Here is an 18,039-nt window from a genome sequence, read left to right as displayed (position 1 = left end):
ATAGGTGATGGATAACGAAGCACACACTCTAGTGCTCACATGCTAAGATAAGGAAAACCAATTTTAATCACTACAGGATGGAATTACTAGAGAAGGTCACTAAATAGTTGCATTTTCTCTGAAGCACTGAAGTATTAAAGGACTCTTTAAAAAAAAAAAAGCAAAGCACAGGGCTAGAAAATTACTCTATCGAACAAGCCCTGTTTTTAATGCTTGAGAAACACAAGGGGACTTGAGTATAAGTGAAGATTGGGATTTTCTTTGTAATCAGCATCATAAAGGTTTATAGAGAATACAAAGAGTTGGAGCATAAAGTATGCATGTGTGATTATCTAACAGTAATATTTTTCTGCTCAGGACACGGGAGGGAATTATTCAATAATCATCTTTCTCATGAAAATCTAATGCTGTCATGCTGGCAAGGTTACTGCTAATTTGTTTATAGGTTGTCATTTTTTTTTCATTCGTAGATCAAATTAGTTTGGTTAGTTTTGCCACTTTTGATTTTCTTCTCCTCTTTTGATCTTGGTGCACCTGGTACATATAAGACATGTGTCCCAAGAGAATATATTGATGAATTCCAATAAGGTGGTAGTTACACTGAGTAAGAGCATTGCACAAGTGATCTGTGTAGCGTACCCAGCATGACACAGCATGTCTCAAGTTGTTCGGGGGCTCTTAAATTTTAAACCAGGGTGCAATCCTGCAAATCAGTGAGTTCCTCCTGTAAGTTCTGTGCCAGGCACAGCAAGTGCACAAGCAAAATGAGTGCAGGAAGTGCTTGGTGCTTCCAAGGATTGGGCCCACACAACAGTGTAGAAACAACTGCCCTGTTTTGAGCAACAAATTGAGTAAAACTCTGAGTTCCCTTCAAAGCATAGATTAGTGTCATACAAAGTCATCTGTTTAGTATGTATCTATATGTTTACCTAAACTATGCGTTTCTTCTTCACAGTTCCTGAAATACCCCCATCTGAAGTAAGTGGGGGAGGAGGCAGCAGATCTGAACTGGTCATAACATGGGATGTAAGTTTTCTGGCAAGAGATAATCTTCCAAGAATAACTCTTTTCATTCAAATTCCCGCTCAGAGATCAAACCCCTTGCATTCAGCAGCATCTCATCTAGGACATATGAGTGTGCTAACATTCTATAATGTGAGCTATGCATATTTCCTTCCCGCTTTCACTTCCATTAGTTACTGTCCTAGAACAGAATCAACAGAAAATATAGTTGACATGCCTGAGATTGCTCCTGGCTTAGCACAAATGTTAAGAGAAGTGTAGAAACATTGTTGAAGAGTCAAACAGAAGAGTTATGCCTTTAATTTTGTCCACTCCCAGTGGCACTCTGGAGTTTCTCCTTGATTCTGCTAGTTTTGGACATAGGAGTAAAGAAGACAGTTTGGTAACACTTTATATTAAGGGTTTTATTTATAAATTGTTTATAAAAGGTTAGTAAATGTTATAAACATGTTACAAACATGTTACATTCATATTACATTACATCCCTAGCCTCTGTTTGTCAGAGGGTGGAGATGGATGGCAAGAGAGAGATCACTTGATCATTACCTGTTAGGTTCACTACCTCTGGGACACCTGGCATTGGTCACTGTCAGTAGACAGGATACTGGGCTGGATGGACCTTTGGTCTGACCCAGTATGGCCGTTCTTATGTTCTGATAAGTACTGTGTGTTATAGATGGTTGTCACTTCAGTAGGTGTTAAATAGTTATAACCCATAGTAGTAAGCAATGCGGTGTCCTGATGAACTTTTCGTACATATATCAATTAAGCACTTTTTAATCTTTTATAAACAATTTATAAATGGAACCTTAATATAAAATGTGACCAACATTTTAAAAAATATTTAATCAGGGTCTGTCAATCCAATTTACTTAGTGAAAAACAAGCAACGTTCCTAACAATTTATTCTGTTGTTAAAGGCAATCTTCCTGTACAAATCGTGAGGTAGCCTGAGGGGAGCACACTTTAATATACCGTACATAACCCATGAACTTGTATCCTTGTTTTTGCACAGCCTGTTCCTGAAGAATTACAAAATGGTGAAGGATTTGGATATGTTGTTGCTTTCCGACCTCTTGGCGTTACGACATGGATACAGACTGTAGTCACATCTCCTGATACACCAAGATATGTCTTTAGAAATGAAAGCATCCTGCCATTTTCACCGTATGAAGTCAAAGTTGGTGTATATAATAATAAAGGAGAAGGGCCATTTAGCCCAGTAACCACAGTCTTTTCTGCTGAAGAGGGTATGCGTTTGAATCATCTCTTGAATGGTTTTTTAATGCCTGTTTGATATAATATTACAACAGCTGAATGAATATTTGCTTAGCAGATATCACTGAGGCCATTTTCAATTAAAAGCCATACTGACATTTTTATTTTCCTCTTTACCATTTGCCATTCCTGTTTACTATTGTTCTCTTTTTATTTCCAAATACAGAGCCTACAATAGCACCTTCTGGTGTCTCTGCAAAAAGCTTGTCATCTTCAGTAATTGAAGTTGCCTGGAATGCCATTCCTTGGAAAATGAGTAGTGGACGGTTACTGGGTTATGAGGTAACTATGCACCCTCCAGTAAGGTAGCATGACCATAATTATGTTTTATTTCCTGATCATTTATTTGTGAGTTAGCAGTCATGCAGTATGTTCAAATAACAATAAGAACATAGCAGTAGGAATATATTACCAACCACCTGACCAGGATGGTGATTGTGCAATGCTCAGGAAGATTAAATAGGGTCTAAAAATAGAAAACTCAATAATAATTGGGGGTGGGGGAGGATTTCAGCTATATGGACTAGGTCAGGGTGGGATGCAGACATACATTTTGTAGACACCATTAATGACTAATACTTGGAGCAGCTAGTCCTGGAACCCACAAGGGGAGAAGCAATTCTGATTTAGTCCTAAGTGGAGTACAGGATCTGGTCCAAGAGGTGTATATAGCTGAAAAACTTGGTAATAGTGACCACAATGTAATGAAATGTATCATCCTTGTGGTGGTAGGAACTAAAGAAGCCCACTACAATAGCATTTAACTTTAGAAAGGGGAACTACACAAAAATAAGGAAGTTAGTTAAACAGAACTTAAAAGGAAAAGTCACGAGTGAAATGCCTGCAAGCTGAATGGAACCTTTTTAAAACCACCATAATAGAGGCTCAAATTAAATGTATACCCCAAATTTTAAAAAATAGTAAGAGGACCAAAAAAATGCCACCATGGCTAAACAGACTAAAAGAGGCAAAAAGGTTAGAGGCAAAAAGAAATCCTTTAAAAATTGAAAGTCAGATCCTACTGAGGAAAATAGAGAGGAGTGTAAACTCTTGCAAGTCAAGCGTAAAAGTATAATTACCCAGGCCAAAGGAGAATTTGAAGAGCAACTAGCAAGACTCAAAAACTAATAAATGTAAGTACATCCAAAGCAGGAAGCCTGCCAAACAAGCGGTGGGGCCACTGGATGATCAAGGTGCTAAAGGCGCACACAAAGAAGACAAGGCCATTGTGGAGAAGCTAAATGAATTCTTGCATTGGTTATCACTGAGGGGGTTGTGAGGGAGATTCCCACACCTGAGCTTATTCTTTTTAGGTGACAAATCTGAGGAACTGGCCCAGATTCAGGTACTGATAGAGGAGGTTTTAAAAAGTAATAAGTCACCAGGACCAGATGGTATTCAGCCAAGAGTTCTGAAGGAAATCAAATATGAAATTGCAGATCCACTAACGATAGTATGTAACCTATCACTGAAATCAGCTTCTGTACCAGATGACTAGAGGATAGCTAATGTGATGCCAGTTTTTTAAAAAGGCCGTAGAGGCAATCCTGGCAATTATAGGCCGGTAAACCTAACTTCAATCCCAGGAAAATAGGTTGACATTATAGTAAAGAACAGAATTATCAGACACAGGTGAACATGATTTGTTGGAGAAGAGTCAACATGGCTTTCTCAAAGGGAAATCATGCCTCACCCATCTATTAGAATTCTTTGAGGGGGACAAGAAAGATGTGGACATGGATGATCCAGTGGATATAGTGTACTTGGACTTTCAGAAAGCCTTTGACATAGTCGCTCAACAAAGGCTCTAAAGCAAAGTAAGTAGTCATGGGATAAGAGGAAATGTCCTCTCATGGTTAAGTAGCTGATTAAAGAAAAGGAAACAAAGGGTTGGAATAAATGGTCAGAATGGAAAGAGGTAAATAGCGGTGTCCCTCAGGGATCTGTAGTGAGACCAGTGCTGTTCAACGCATTCATAAATGATCTGGAAAAAGGGGTAAACAGTGATGTGGCAAAATTTGAAGATGATACAAAATTACTATATAGCAGGGGTAGGCAACCTATGGCACGAGTGCCGAAGGCGGCACACAAGCTGATTTTCAGTGGCACTCACACTGCCCGAGTCCTGGCCACCAGTGCAGGGGCTCTGCATTTTAATTTAATTTTAAATGAAGCTTCTTAAACATTTTATAAACCTTATTTACTTTACATACAACAGTTTCAGTATATATTATAGACTTATAGAAAGAGACCTTCTAAAAACGTTTAAATGTATTACTGGCACGCAAACCCTTATATTAGAGTGAATAAATGAAGACTCAGCACACCACTTCTGAAAGGTTGCCGACCCCTGCTCTATAGTAAAGCAGACTGCGAAGAGCTACAAAAAGATCTCACAAAACTGGGTGACACGGCATCAAAATGGCAGGTGAAATTCAATGTTGATAAATGCAAAGTAGTGCACATTGGAAAACATAATCCCAACTATGCATAGAAAATGATTGGGTCTAAATTAGCTGTTACCAATCAAGAAAGAGATCTTGGCATCATTGTGGATGGTTCTCTGAAAACATCCGCTGAATGTGCAGCGGCAGTCAAAAAAGCGAACAGAATGTTATGAGCTATTAGGAAAGGTTTAGATAATAAGATAGTAAATATCATAATGCCATAATGCCCATATCTTCAATACTTCATGCAGTTCTGGTCACCCCATCTCAAATATTATATTTTAGAAATGGAAAAGGTACAGAGAAGGGCAGCAAAAATGATTAAGGGTATGGAACAGCTTCCATATGAGGAGAGGATAAGAATTCTGGGGCTATTCAGCTTGGAAAATAAACTAAGGGAGGGGGTCCATCTAGCCCAGTATCCTGCCTTCCAACAGTGGCCAATACCAGGTGTACCAGAGGGAATGGACAGAACAGATAATCATCAAGTGTCGCCCATTCCCAGCTTCTGGCAAACAGAGGCTAGGGTCACTGATGTCCAATGTATAGGTTCTATATAGTAGAGAATTTTCTTTTCTCTCTCTCTCTCTCGTTCTCTCTCTCTCTCTGTAAGTGTGGTGTCTCTTTCCAAATATCTTTGAGAACCCACCAGAATGGGCGTGTATTGTATAGTGATCCCTGTGATGGCAGTCATGGCTCTATCTCTCTGTCTGCCTCAAGCTGATACTTTTTGAATGACAGCTTTAATTTCCATGGGAACTGTTTTATAAGATACAGTTTTCTAATGAGTTTAGTGTGTGTTGTATTATTGTTTGTTTATTATTGTTAATCGTGTTTGTTACGATACTGCCTAAGGACCAAGAATGGGGTCCCATTGTGATAGGTGGTGTACAAACACCAAATAGTAGACAGCCCCTGCTTGGAAATGCTTACAGTCTAAATAGATGAGGCAGACACGGGGTGGGAGAAGGGATAGAACACACAAACAGTGTGAACGATATGTTGGCAGCAAACGTCATGTTAGTTCTATGATTTTGGGGGGTGGAGGGCCTAGTTAAGAGCGTATCAGCTACATGGAAAGAAAAGTGAGGAGAGAGGTGACATTGAAGAGAGAGGGCAGGAAGACGAGGATGAGAGGGGCACGTATGGCGGGAAGTTGAGGTGAAGAGGCTGTAAGGGAGGGAGAGGGTTGGAGCAAACAGCCAATCAGCACAGGGCAGAGAATGTAATGATGAACTAATGCTTTTCCTCTGTCATCATTTTCATTCAAATAGTCTCTAACATTTTAGTTTCCTTTCTTTCTATAACTACACTAAGAAAGAAATATTAGTATGAAAAGTAAAGCCAGATAGGCAGTAGGGATGGTAATTTCATAGGATATGTATTATTTCTGAAACTTTAAGGTAATTCCACCATTTTCAAGAGAGAAAAAAGCACTTACAGGAATCAGAGATAATACTGCGTATGAACATTTTGTCATGAAAACATTTTAACTCGTTATGTTTTGTATTATAGGTCACGTACTGGAATAATGGTGGAAAAGAAGAATCTTCAAATAGAGTAAAAGCTACAGGGAATGAGACATCAGTAAGAATAACAGGCTTGAAGAGCAACTTAGCATATTACACAGCTGTCCGGGCATATAACAGTGCTGGGTCAGGACCCTTTAGTGCCACCGTCAATGCCACCACAAAAAAGACACGTGGGTATCATCAGTCTAAATAAATGAGGGGAGGGCCATCATGGGTTTTCATCACTTGCAGGCAAAAGGGAGAACGTGTGCATTATTGGGAATGATGAGAGGAACAAATGAACCAGACTTTCATATAAAATAGAACCCTCGCACTTTTTCAAATTCAAGCCCAGAGCCAACACCCACTTCTGTGGATGTTGTTCATGATCATGGTTATGCAAAAGTCAAACATGTTCATGGACCCGACTAGCTGAAAGTCACCACCACTGATTTCCAAACGTTTGTGAATCTGGACTACTAAATTCTTCTTACTGACGAAGAATTTTCAAAAGTCAGGTTTGATTTTATGATGTTGAAAAACAATCTTCTGCTATGTGGAACCTAGTGACTCACTGAATATTTCATGGCTTTATAATATAAGTTCTCTAGAACCTGACTTTGGAGGTGGACTGCAGTTCATGTAAAACAATCACTTATGTTGACTCTTGTGTTCTCTTGCCCAGATTACTTACAAGATACCACTTTACTACTAAAACAAGATTTAACTCCAGAGAACACACAAATACTCAGAAAGGCTGTGATAATTTCCACAGAATAGGAAATGTTTTGTGTGTGTTCTGATGTTTATACACAGTTCAGAATCAATGCCATAAATTTTGAAGCATTGCTTTTTAACTAACATAAATCCACAAGTAAATCTGAATAAAGGGCCAAATACACCTCTGCCCCGATATAACGCTGTCCTCGGGAGCCAAAAAATCTTACCGCATTATAGGTGAAACGGTGTTATATCAAACTTGCTTTGATCTGCCGGAGTGCGCAGCTCTGCGCCCCGGAGCGCTGCTTTACCGCGTTATATCCGAATTCGGATTATATCAGGTTGCGTTATATTGGGGTAGAGGTGTATATACACAGAGACCCAGACTCTGATATGTTTACTAATGCAATTCTATCTTGAGTAGTCCCATGGCCAATCCCAATATGTGAGTCAGTTTATCAGACTCTGGCCCTTGAAGAATAGCCCCAATAAAGTTAACGTCATTGTGGCTACTCACATGAGTAAGGCAGGCAGGATTTTTCCCATTAGAATTTTAAAAGTGTTCCATAGAAATGCTAAATATTGTTTTGTTAGAATGGTTACATTATCGTATTGTCAATTTTACTATATCCCGTATCAAAAAGTGTTAAGTAAAAACACCACTGCCAGTTTAACTATCATTTTACTGAGCCTTCTTGCTCATATTTTTGTATAAATGCAAGTTTTCTTCCCTAAGTCCACTGATTACTGCCTGACCCATTCACTGATGCTGCAGTCCTAATTTTGTGACATCGTGGCGTCTTGGACGAATATACAAAACCAAGTGAGACAAAACCACTTGACTGTGGTAGTTATTGAATTAAGGCCTCATGCTGTTGACTTCAGTGGGCTTTGAATTTGGCCCTGAATGAATACATCTGATAGATGGAACAGGCTGATTAAAAAGTTTCTAGCTACACATCAATATTTTGGTAGTGAGTAATGAAGGTAAATAGATTATGGTTCAACAGAAGTGTGTGGCAATTTTAAAATTTTTTGTATCCCTCATATTAAGTGAAAGTAAACAGCTTTCTGCACAACTTTAGTACTCATGCAAAGAATTTTAATGTTTCAAGTCTTCTCATCTTCTCTAAGGAAAACTTTAATTCAAACACGGCTTTTTCAGAATTCCTCCAAACTTTCCACTCATGAAACATTCCTCACCATCTCGTTCCTTTCTTTTCATTCTCTACTTTCTTTTGAGTAGAACTGTTTGAAAAATTTGAAAATTCACAATTTTCAGTGCAACGTGGACACATTTTTCATTAAAAGTTGTTGAAAATAAGTGTCCCTTTCTTCCATCAGCTCACATTTTAAGCTTTTTAATTCCCACCAATACCCCCTCAGATCTTTTTGAATAATGCCCTTCTTATTGTGCATATGATTATATATGTTACAATTGCACTTTCCACATTTTTGCATGCAACCCATACGATATTAGTTAATATTAACCTCTAACATGAAACATACAAGTCACATACCATAGTCATGGATCATGAGGGTTCAATGGTCAACATTCTCGTCATAATCAATGCATTATGGCTAAAGCCAATGTTTCTCAACCTTTTCAGGCTGGCAAGTCCTTATTCAATGGAAAAAAAATGTGCCCCCCCCTCCCCGAGTCCTTCATATCTTATAAAAGTAAGAGTAAAAAAATAGTGTTTCAGTGCTAAGCCTATAGAAATGTATTTATGGGGGTGTTTTGAGAGGTTGACAGAAAACCTGATTTGCATGGGTAAGGGTGTTCAGAGAGGGGGGAAAGCAAGATTTTCTTTGCATTAGATTGTTACAAAATTTGCCTCACAACGCCAGTGATTGCTTCTCATTACACTCACCATGAGGCTGGGGGGTCTGAAAGCACCAGTTGAAAAACACTGCTGTAAGCCATACTAAATTGTTTCCATTGCAGGTTCGGTATCAACCACCTTGGAAACAGTGTTTCCCCCTGTTAAATATTATGCACATTTTCATATTTCTAAGAGAGTATCATCACATTTGTTTTAACCTTGTAAGAGTATCACTGAAGGTGACCTCCTAGCAAAGGCTGTTAAAACTTGCCCTAATAGCTTCATTGTTTTCAATCCCATCAGGCAGAACTAAAAGCAGAGGTGCAATATATTGATCCATCAGAGCAACTCCCCTATTTTAATTCCCATAAATCTAATGGTAAAATTCATTTTGTGTCACCATGACAGGAATAAACCTAATTAGAACTCTCTGAGGGAAAGTCAACCAGTCACATTTCATTTTTAATAGGCTTCAGTTCAGCATGGGACTCATAATTCCCATCATGGTCAATTATCTCACAGTTGGTCTATAATGATTAGATGCTCTCTCTTAATTGAAACTTCTTGATGTGGTGTAGAGAGATGCAAATATAAGTTTCTGCATAGGTTTGGCAACTGGTAAAGAAGATCCTGAAATGGAGCAAGAAGGAGCCAGTTATTATAATATCTCCTGCAGCAGAATACTCCCATTTAGGTTATCATGTTACTGTCGTAGTCATTGGAGAGGCAAAGATCATTTTCAAATGACTATAGTTCTATTAATTATAAATTTAATATAAAGCTAGTACACTGTGAATTCAGCTTATAGAGGTTGGGTTAAGTCAAGGCCATTGTGCAAGAGAACTTTTTAGTTAATTGCATAGGAGAGAAGTCAGTGGAATGGTGGACTGAAACTATCGCATTCCAAACACTGGCTGTGGTATGTTAACTGCTTTGGGGAGAATAAATTTTTCTTCAGAAAAAAAGGCCTTTGAATTTTTTCAATAAGTTATATTCTGTTTATCCCAAATATTTGACAGAATATTTTTGCAGCATATTTTAGGTTTAAACATTACGTTGTGCCTTTATCTTTATGCAAATTAATATTTTTAACCCAAAAATCAAGAATTACTGTTCTGCCTTAAAAATTACTGTTCTGCCTTAAAAACCTTGAATTAGGCAAAAATTCAGATAAACAACTGTGCAAGTCTTCATATGATAAACCATATGCTAAAACAATTTAACATTTATGAGTACTTGCAATATATATAAAATTCATTAGAACATATGTTCTGCACTGAAGGCCTAATTCAGCAAGGTACTTAAGCATGTAACTAACTTTAAGTATATCAGTGGTCCCAGTGAAGTCAGTGGAATTATTCACATGCTTAGAGTTGGGCAAAATTTGACATGCAATTTTTTTGTGTGTGCACACAAAATGCAGGTTCCAGTTCTTTCAAGTCATGAAATAATTCATCCACTTGGGTCAGTTTTGGCAAATTGTTTTGGTCAAATAAAAAAAATGAGAAATATCAAACCATTTCATATTGGCATTTCTGAAACAAAATATTTTGATTTTTGTTTTGGAAACATTTAAAAGGTTAAAAACCTCAAAAATGAACTGGAATGTTCTGTTTTGAGTCAAACAAAACATTTCATTTGATCTGAAGTGATAATTTTTTTTTACTTTTCAAATGTCAGTGGATATTTTTTTAATTGTTTCTCTTGATCCAATTCAGCCAATTGTTTTTTGTTCATCCAGTGAACCAAAACATTGATTATTTGCACATCTATACTTGTGAGTTACTTCTGTAAGTCAAGTGGTAGAGGCCTATGATTTATGCATAATTATTGTACATTTTTCCACTTTTTTGCAGATGTCATATTACTATTTTGCTATGGGTTTAAAAGAATGATTTATTAATTCTAAAACCCAATCTTAATATCAGTGTGTAAGAACTACTAAAATACGCTATAACGCTCAGCTCTCGAGTATAAAAAACTTTATTTGACAAACTCCTTTTATATATATAGAAATTGGATATTAGTTCATCATGGTAAATCCTACTTAGTAATCAGAGCAAGGAATATACTGGAAAAAGATATTTGCTTTTGTGTCTGCTTGGTATGAACATATGTGAATCCAGATTTACTGACATGCATGTTCATAGAAAAATTACGAAGTTTCATATGTGAAACAATTTTAGTTTTGTTCCAGTGAGTACTTGCACTCAAAATGCTCATACTACAGATTCCACCAAAGGTCATTACCACAGTTTGATATTGACCGTTCTGCTCCAAAGCTTAGACTTATGCTCCTTGAGCAATAGCTAACTCTATTAGCTGACAGCATTAGTAGGCTGTTATACTTTTCAAGTGTGTTATGTGCTCAGGACAAGATTTTCAGAAATGACTGGTGACTCTAGATGCCTCATTCTCTAAATACACAACTTGAGACACTTTAAGGGATCCTGATTTTCAGAGGTTGGGAGCTTGTTTTTGAATATCTGGCCCCTTCGAGTTGTATCAAAAATTTTGGGCACCCAACATTTACTAGTCTGTTTTGAAAACCTTGGCCTTATCCTGTCAGGGAACAGAAAGAATACTACATGGTTTATCTGACCAGTGACAGTCTGACTGCAGCTCTAATGGGAATTATTGAAAACTTACAGATAACGCTTCATAATCATACCAGAGTTTAAAAAAAAAGTAACAAAAGAAATGTCAAATACTTTTGCCGTAACCAATAAATTCAAATGAAGAAAGACTAAATTTGTCAAAGAAGTTATTCATTGCAAAATATTTTCAGTCTTAACAGAATGTTAAAGATATAAAAGGTCTGTATCATCATTCCTCTTATTATAATTTGTTCTAATTCATCATTTTTATATCTTGATACAAAAGCTTTTATCTGGCCATGTTCAATGAAGGACCATAGACTGATAAGTCAGAAATAACATCTCTATTTATCTCCTCTTCTGTTTTTCCAATTTAGTCTCTGAACCATACAGTCTACAAGCGATGATGCTCTATTTGAGTTGCTTTTACATCTAACATGTAATGACAGTCAATTACTTGAACTATTATTTGCTGCTGTATAATAAATCACTAATGCCAAGTAAATTAAAATCATGCTTTCATTATGTATTTCAAGCACCCAGTCAGCCTCCAGGAAACGTTATATGGAATGTTACAGACTCCAAGGTAGTACTGAACTGGGAGCAAGTGAAAGCAATGGAGAATGAATCCGAAGTAACTGGATATAAGGTAGGTAAAAACAGTATAGCTAGAGTACTTTACGGCAATAAACACTTTCATTTTAAGCTTTTTTCATGTTTATTTCCAAGGCAGCAAATTTAGAGTTTAAAATGCTTGCAGATGCAGCCATTTTGCAGAATTCCTGAATGTGGGGTGCACGATACCACTCCCAAAACATCTTTACTGCACCCCTTTTTTATAGCCATTGTTTATATTATTTCATTTGAAACAAAAGAAAGTGAGCCAGAACCTCGGCTGGTGGAAATCTGCACAACTACAATGTTGGTCCAATTTATCAAACTGATTGCCATGTGTCAAACTGATAATTTCATGGCTTTTTAACTACTGTGGGAAAACTTCCGCTGCCTTGATAAAACTTCCATTGTTAATAGTATTCTAGCAGCAAACAAATGTTCAGAGCGTTCTATAAATCTATATGTGCCCTATACAATTTCTATCTCTTAGTTAATTACAGAGGATGCTTCTACAGAGCTACATTGATTTGCACTCCTAGATGTTATTACTGTAAACAGTATTTACATCACAAATCTGAATACTGGCAGCATTTTTGAGCCATTCTGGGTTGTGTTAACAAGAGACTGATGGTTGGTTACAGCCTATGCAAGACACCTGGAAAGTTAGGTCATTGGGCTTGCAGGGCATAGTTGGAATGCAAATATACCTAGTCACAGATTCAACACTATCTCTTCTGCAGTATTTGGCACAGCATTAGGTTGCCTTGGCTGTAGCTTCAATAAATACAATACAAACGCCTACTACTGAAGTCTTGTTCCACTGGGTAAAGTTTTCAAAAGCACCTAAAACCCATTTTCAAAAGTGATTTAGGCACTTAGAGGAGAGATCATTACCCCTGCTTCAGACCATCTATGCCAAGTAAAAGGGCCTTGCAGCAGCATCAAGGGCCCTAAAAGCCCCACATTTGCCAGGAGAGGATTCTCCCAGCACAGCCATTATAAAGGAAGAAAGCCATAAAATTGTTCTCCGAGGTCTCACACGAGCCGTGGTTTCAGGGGCATGTCTTGGCTCAGAGGTGGGGCTGAGAGTGGGTGGGGGTGTGCCGAGGGCGGGGTTGGATCAATGCTATAAAGATTCTGAGCAGCACTGCAACCTATAGGGCAACGCAGGAGGCTGTCATAACGTAGATATGTTGTTGTAGCTGCGTTGCTCCCAGGAAATCAGAGACACAAGGTGAGTGAGGTAATATCTTTTATTGGGCTGACTTCTTTTGTTGGCAAGTATTGAAGCTACATCAAGCTCTCCTTCCCAGACCTGAAGAAGAGTTCTATGTAGCTCAGAAGCTTTCACCAACTAAATTCAATTTGGCCCAATAAACTTGTCCCTGTAATGTAGATATGCATTGACACCTTGTCTCTGTAACGTAGATGGGCATTGACAACTTATGGTGGGATGTCATGCCTACATTTCCAGTGGACTTCTGCTATTTTTTCACTCCATTCCCACCGATACCATTGGGAAGTTGTGTTATTCTTGTGCAATTACCCCCATCTTCCAGGGACGACTCTGAGTGCAAGAATTGCCCTGATGGATGCTATTCTGGGGGATGCATTGGATCAACACATTCTCTGGGCTTCCAGCCCGTGCTATCTTCCCAATCAAGCCACCCACTCTGGAACCTGTGCTGGCCAAATCCAGACCTTAGGGGAGAAAGAGGGATGTGGGCACATTGGCCTACTGTGACACCACCACCAATACCCTTTCTCCTCCAAGGACAATTTTTTAACACTGTGGGCTGCAACCCTGGGTTACTCAATGGAAGCGGACCTAACCCAGGGTTCGATATAGCTCCCAGTGTTTAAAATGCAGCAGGACACATACAGTTAATTTCCATGACAGAATAATCATTCAATACTTGCAGAACTTCTTCCAGTATAGCCCATAATTTCCACATTTTTATTAACTCCCTTCTCTGTGTCCCCTTGCTATTTATTGCTTGAAGTGTTTGATCTAGATAATGACAGGTTCCAAGCGGAGGGATAATTCATAGAACAATACATTACTAAGAAACTCAAGAGAATATATTATTCATTTGTTATCATTATATATTGTGCCATTTTAGATTAAAGCTGGGATAAAAGAGCTTGATTAATGTTATTTGCTTTTATTGCCTTTCTGGATATTGAGTATAATTCTGCTACATGAAGTCAACCAAAACTGAGACTGTTTTTCCCCTGTATTTTTTTAGAATTTAACCCTTTTTCAAAGAACAAAATTCGGAGCAGTACATGGTGGAAGGAAAACTGCATGCAGCATCGCCAAAAATTCTGTTTTTTGTTGTTGTTGCTGCAGGTTTTGTACAGGACTAGCAGTCAAAACCATGTGAATGAACTGAACACAAATACGACATCAGCAGAACTTTTACTCCCGTTCAATGAGGATTACATCATAGAAGTAAAAGCAACAACTGATGGTGGAGATGGCACTAGCAGTGATGAGATCCGGATTCCCAAACTGACTAGTATGTAGTCACTGATATGAGGTGTCATTATTTTGTCTTACCGTAATGCCTAGAAACCTACCGATATCAGAACCCCACAGCACTAGGCACCAAGACAAATGCAAAGTGCTCCACTTAGGAAGGAAAAATCAATTTCACACATACAGAATGGGAAAAGACTGTCTAGGAAGGAGTACGGCAGAAAGGGATCTAGGGGTTATAGTGGACCACAAGCTAAATATGAGTCAACAGTGTGATGCTGTTGCAAAAAAAGCAAACATGATTCTGGGATGCATTAACAGGTGTGTTGTGAGCAAGACACGAGAAGTCATTCTTCCGCTCTACTCTGCTCTGGTTAGGCCTCAGCTGGAGTATTGTGTCCAGTTCTGGGCGCCGCATTTTAAAAAAGATGTGGAGAAATTGGAAAGGGTCCAAAGAAGAGCAACAAGAATGATTAAAGGTCTTGAGAACATGACCTATGAAGGAAGGCTGAAAGAACTGGGTTTGTTTAGTTTGGAAAAGAGAAGACTGAGAGGGGACATGATAGCAGTTTTCAGGTATCTAAAAGGGTGTCATAAGGAGGAGGGAGAGAACTTATTCACCTTATCCTCTAAGGATAGAACCAGAAACAATGGGTTTAAACTGCAGCAAGGGAGGTCTAGGTTGGACATTAGGAAAAAGTTCCTAACTGTCAGGGTGGTTAAACACTGGAACAAATTGCCTAGGGAGGTTGTGGAATCTCCATCTCTGGAGATATTTAAGAGTAGGTTAGATAAATGTCTATCAGGGATGGTCTAGACAGTATTTGGTCCTGCCATGCGGGCAGGGGACTGGACTCGATGACCTCTCGAGGTCCCTTCCAGTCCTATAATCTATGAATCTATGAAAAACCATACATACAGCTTAGTAAGAGATGATGCATGCCATGAAGAGCTTACATTCTAAACAGGCAAAGCGTGAGGAGGAAACAGAAGTACGGAGAGGTGGAGTGATTTGCACAAGACCACACAGCTTGTCAGTGGCAGAGCTGGGAAAATAAATATATGGAGATATACCTATCGCATAGAACTGGAAGGGACCCTGAAAGGTCATCAAGTCCAGCCCCCTGCCTTCACTAGCAGGACCAAGTACTGATTTTTTTGCCCCAGATCCCTAAGTAGCCCCCTTAAGGATTTAGCAGGCAAAAAGCTCAAACCACTGAGCTATCCCTCCCCCCCAAGAGAACCCAAATCATCAGACTCCCAGATCAGTGCCCTGTCAAAACTGTGGTGGTTCCTCTGTTGACATAGTGTCTGACATTTCATTCCAAAACTTAGTGGAAACGCAGATGCACAAGGAGCATAAATTCTGATCTTTTGTTGTTCCAGGTTGTGAGAGTCCAAGTAAGTAATGTGCTGATGCTCTACTCAGGGTGATGTCATCTTTTTACACAAGTACCCACTATAGGTTGATCAAAGGACTGAAGAGAGCAAGTCACTTGTATTCCGGGCTAGATAACCTTAACTTGAACTCCCTGGACATCTAGAAAGAAGGCATATAGTGACAATGTTCGGAAAAGGAATTCTCTTAAGTAACGCTAATATAGTACTCTGGGAATGCTCAGGCTTTAGAGTTTCTCAACATGAAGTTAATGGGGCTTCAATGATTTACCCCAGCTGAGGATTTGGCCAAGTGTGTGCCTTCTGAAAAAAATCTATGAAAGGTTTTGCTCTGCTAATGTTTTATAAAAGTTCTATACCCCAGTGACAGGATACAAGACAGACATAATAGCATAAGGATCATGAACTTGACTTGAGCTTAGTTTAATTGAGTTTCAGAATGCAAAGTAATGCTAACTAGCATCTGAAATTAACAGAGAAATTGTTAATCATTTATACATCTGGGATTAAAGTGCTTCAGCAATAGGCATTAAATGGCACCACTGTGTATATATATATATATATATATATTCCCAGTACTTTGTAACACCACCTATTTTGTTTTAGTTGATTGAATCATGACTAGACTTTACTCCTAACATCCACAGCCAGCAGTTGTAAGAGCCAGTCTTTATATGAATGGATTCTTTATTGATTAAAAGGGGAAAAAAACATGCTTGTATGCTGTATGGTAATAAGTTAATAAAAAGGAAACCAATTAACATTCACATGTCCTTACTCATGATAAACTTCCTTCTTTTGGTTTGGTAAATTACCATGTAGATTAGAGAGTCTGTGTGTGAGTGAGAGAGAGAGATTTTATATATATACATAAGTGTGTGTGTGTGTGTGTGTGTGTGTGTGTGTGTGTGTGTGTGTGTGTGTGTGTGTGAAAATCAGATTTTCATTTTTCATATGGCTCATTTTTTATTTATAACCTTAAAGATGAAGACAGTTCTGTGAATCCCCCTGAAATGTGAATGTATTTCAATTCTTTATAAATATTTAGAATTATTTGGTAAACCTTGCATTGATTAGCTGAAATGAAGAACTGTAATAAATCTTATCTGGAAAATAACAGAGGCTGAGATACTCAAAGGTGTCTAGGTTTCTAACTCCCACTGCTATTAATTGGAGTTGGGGCCTAAATAGATTTGAGGATCTGTGCCAGAGTCCTTATTGGTTACATGTTTTGAGACATCATATATACTGCATTAATTTAATCCCAAATTTTTCATTTGTCACAGGTATGGATGCAAGAGGTTCTGGTGCATCAGTCGTGAACATCTACAGCTTATCCAGCTTCATACGGATAGTACCTTTCTTGACTTTTAATGCAGTGTTGTGGTGATACATTGTCATTCATTGGATACATTAAATCAGTTACAAAAGTGCTTTTTAAAAAAAAATGCAGTGGTTATGCATGGGTTTTTTTTCAACTCTGTGTTTTTAAATACTTCATATTCCATTGTAGGTTAAATTTAAAAAAAAAACCCACCATATAAAAATTCAGTAAATCCTTTTAAAGGAATCTAAAATGCCTTAATACTTGAACCAAAGGAGTTTACATAATACATTTCTCAAATCTGATGTAAATGAGAGTAAGAGTATTATGCTACGGTTTGAGAGCTTCACAGAGTCTCAGATACACCTTAGCTCTATGATGAACTCCATTTTTTTTGCAGTGACACTGAATTGTTTTGAGTATATCCCGTGTCATTGTGATAGAATAATTCTAATCCACACAAACAGATGAAAATGGATGCATATTTAACTGGAATCTAATGACAAATCTTGGACCAATGAGATCTTTTAAAAGCAGTATGTTTACCAAGTATGTTCAGATAAGCTTGCATACTGTCCTTTTATGTAATCTACTCTAAATCTATCAGATAATCATAGGTATTAGAGATGGAAAAGACCTTGTCCATCTCCTGTCAATGTTTTGTCCCATTTACCTTTGAAAGTCCAAGAGACAGGGTTTCCAGCACTTCTCTTGAGAACCGCACTTCAAAGGTTTTCTCTTTTTCCTCATAGTCAGCATAGATTTGTATACTCCCTTCGAGAACACAAGTCCTTTCTCTCCATTTATAGGTATTTGAA

General features: G+C 38.1%; 1 protein-coding gene across 2 annotated transcripts in view; it reads left to right on the top strand.

Annotated features, from left to right (window-relative positions):
* Window positions 1-17,458, top strand: part of CNTN3 (contactin 3) — a 238,028-nt gene extending 220,570 nt beyond the window's left edge. For both annotated transcript variants that reach the window (XM_005304980.5, XM_005304982.5), the window contains exons 15-21: window positions 956-1,026; window positions 2,039-2,273; window positions 2,468-2,583; window positions 6,264-6,450; window positions 11,939-12,051; window positions 14,371-14,539; window positions 17,184-17,458. In XM_005304980.5, coding sequence (XP_005305037.2) covers window positions 956-1,026; window positions 2,039-2,273; window positions 2,468-2,583; window positions 6,264-6,450; window positions 11,939-12,051; window positions 14,371-14,539; window positions 17,184-17,287 — 995 coding nt within the window. In that variant the 3' untranslated portion in view covers window positions 17,288-17,458. The remainder of the gene's footprint in view (window positions 1-955; window positions 1,027-2,038; window positions 2,274-2,467; window positions 2,584-6,263; window positions 6,451-11,938; window positions 12,052-14,370; window positions 14,540-17,183) is intronic.
* The last annotated feature ends 581 nt before the right edge of the window (window positions 17,459-18,039 follow it).

The sequence above is a fragment of the Chrysemys picta genome, chromosome 7 (genome assembly GCF_011386835.1).
Source record: "Chrysemys picta bellii isolate R12L10 chromosome 7, ASM1138683v2, whole genome shotgun sequence".
Taxonomy (NCBI): Eukaryota; Metazoa; Chordata; order Testudines; family Emydidae; genus Chrysemys; species Chrysemys picta.
The sequence above is the reverse complement of the archived record's forward strand: the minus strand, read 5'-3'. Positions and strand labels throughout refer to the sequence as shown.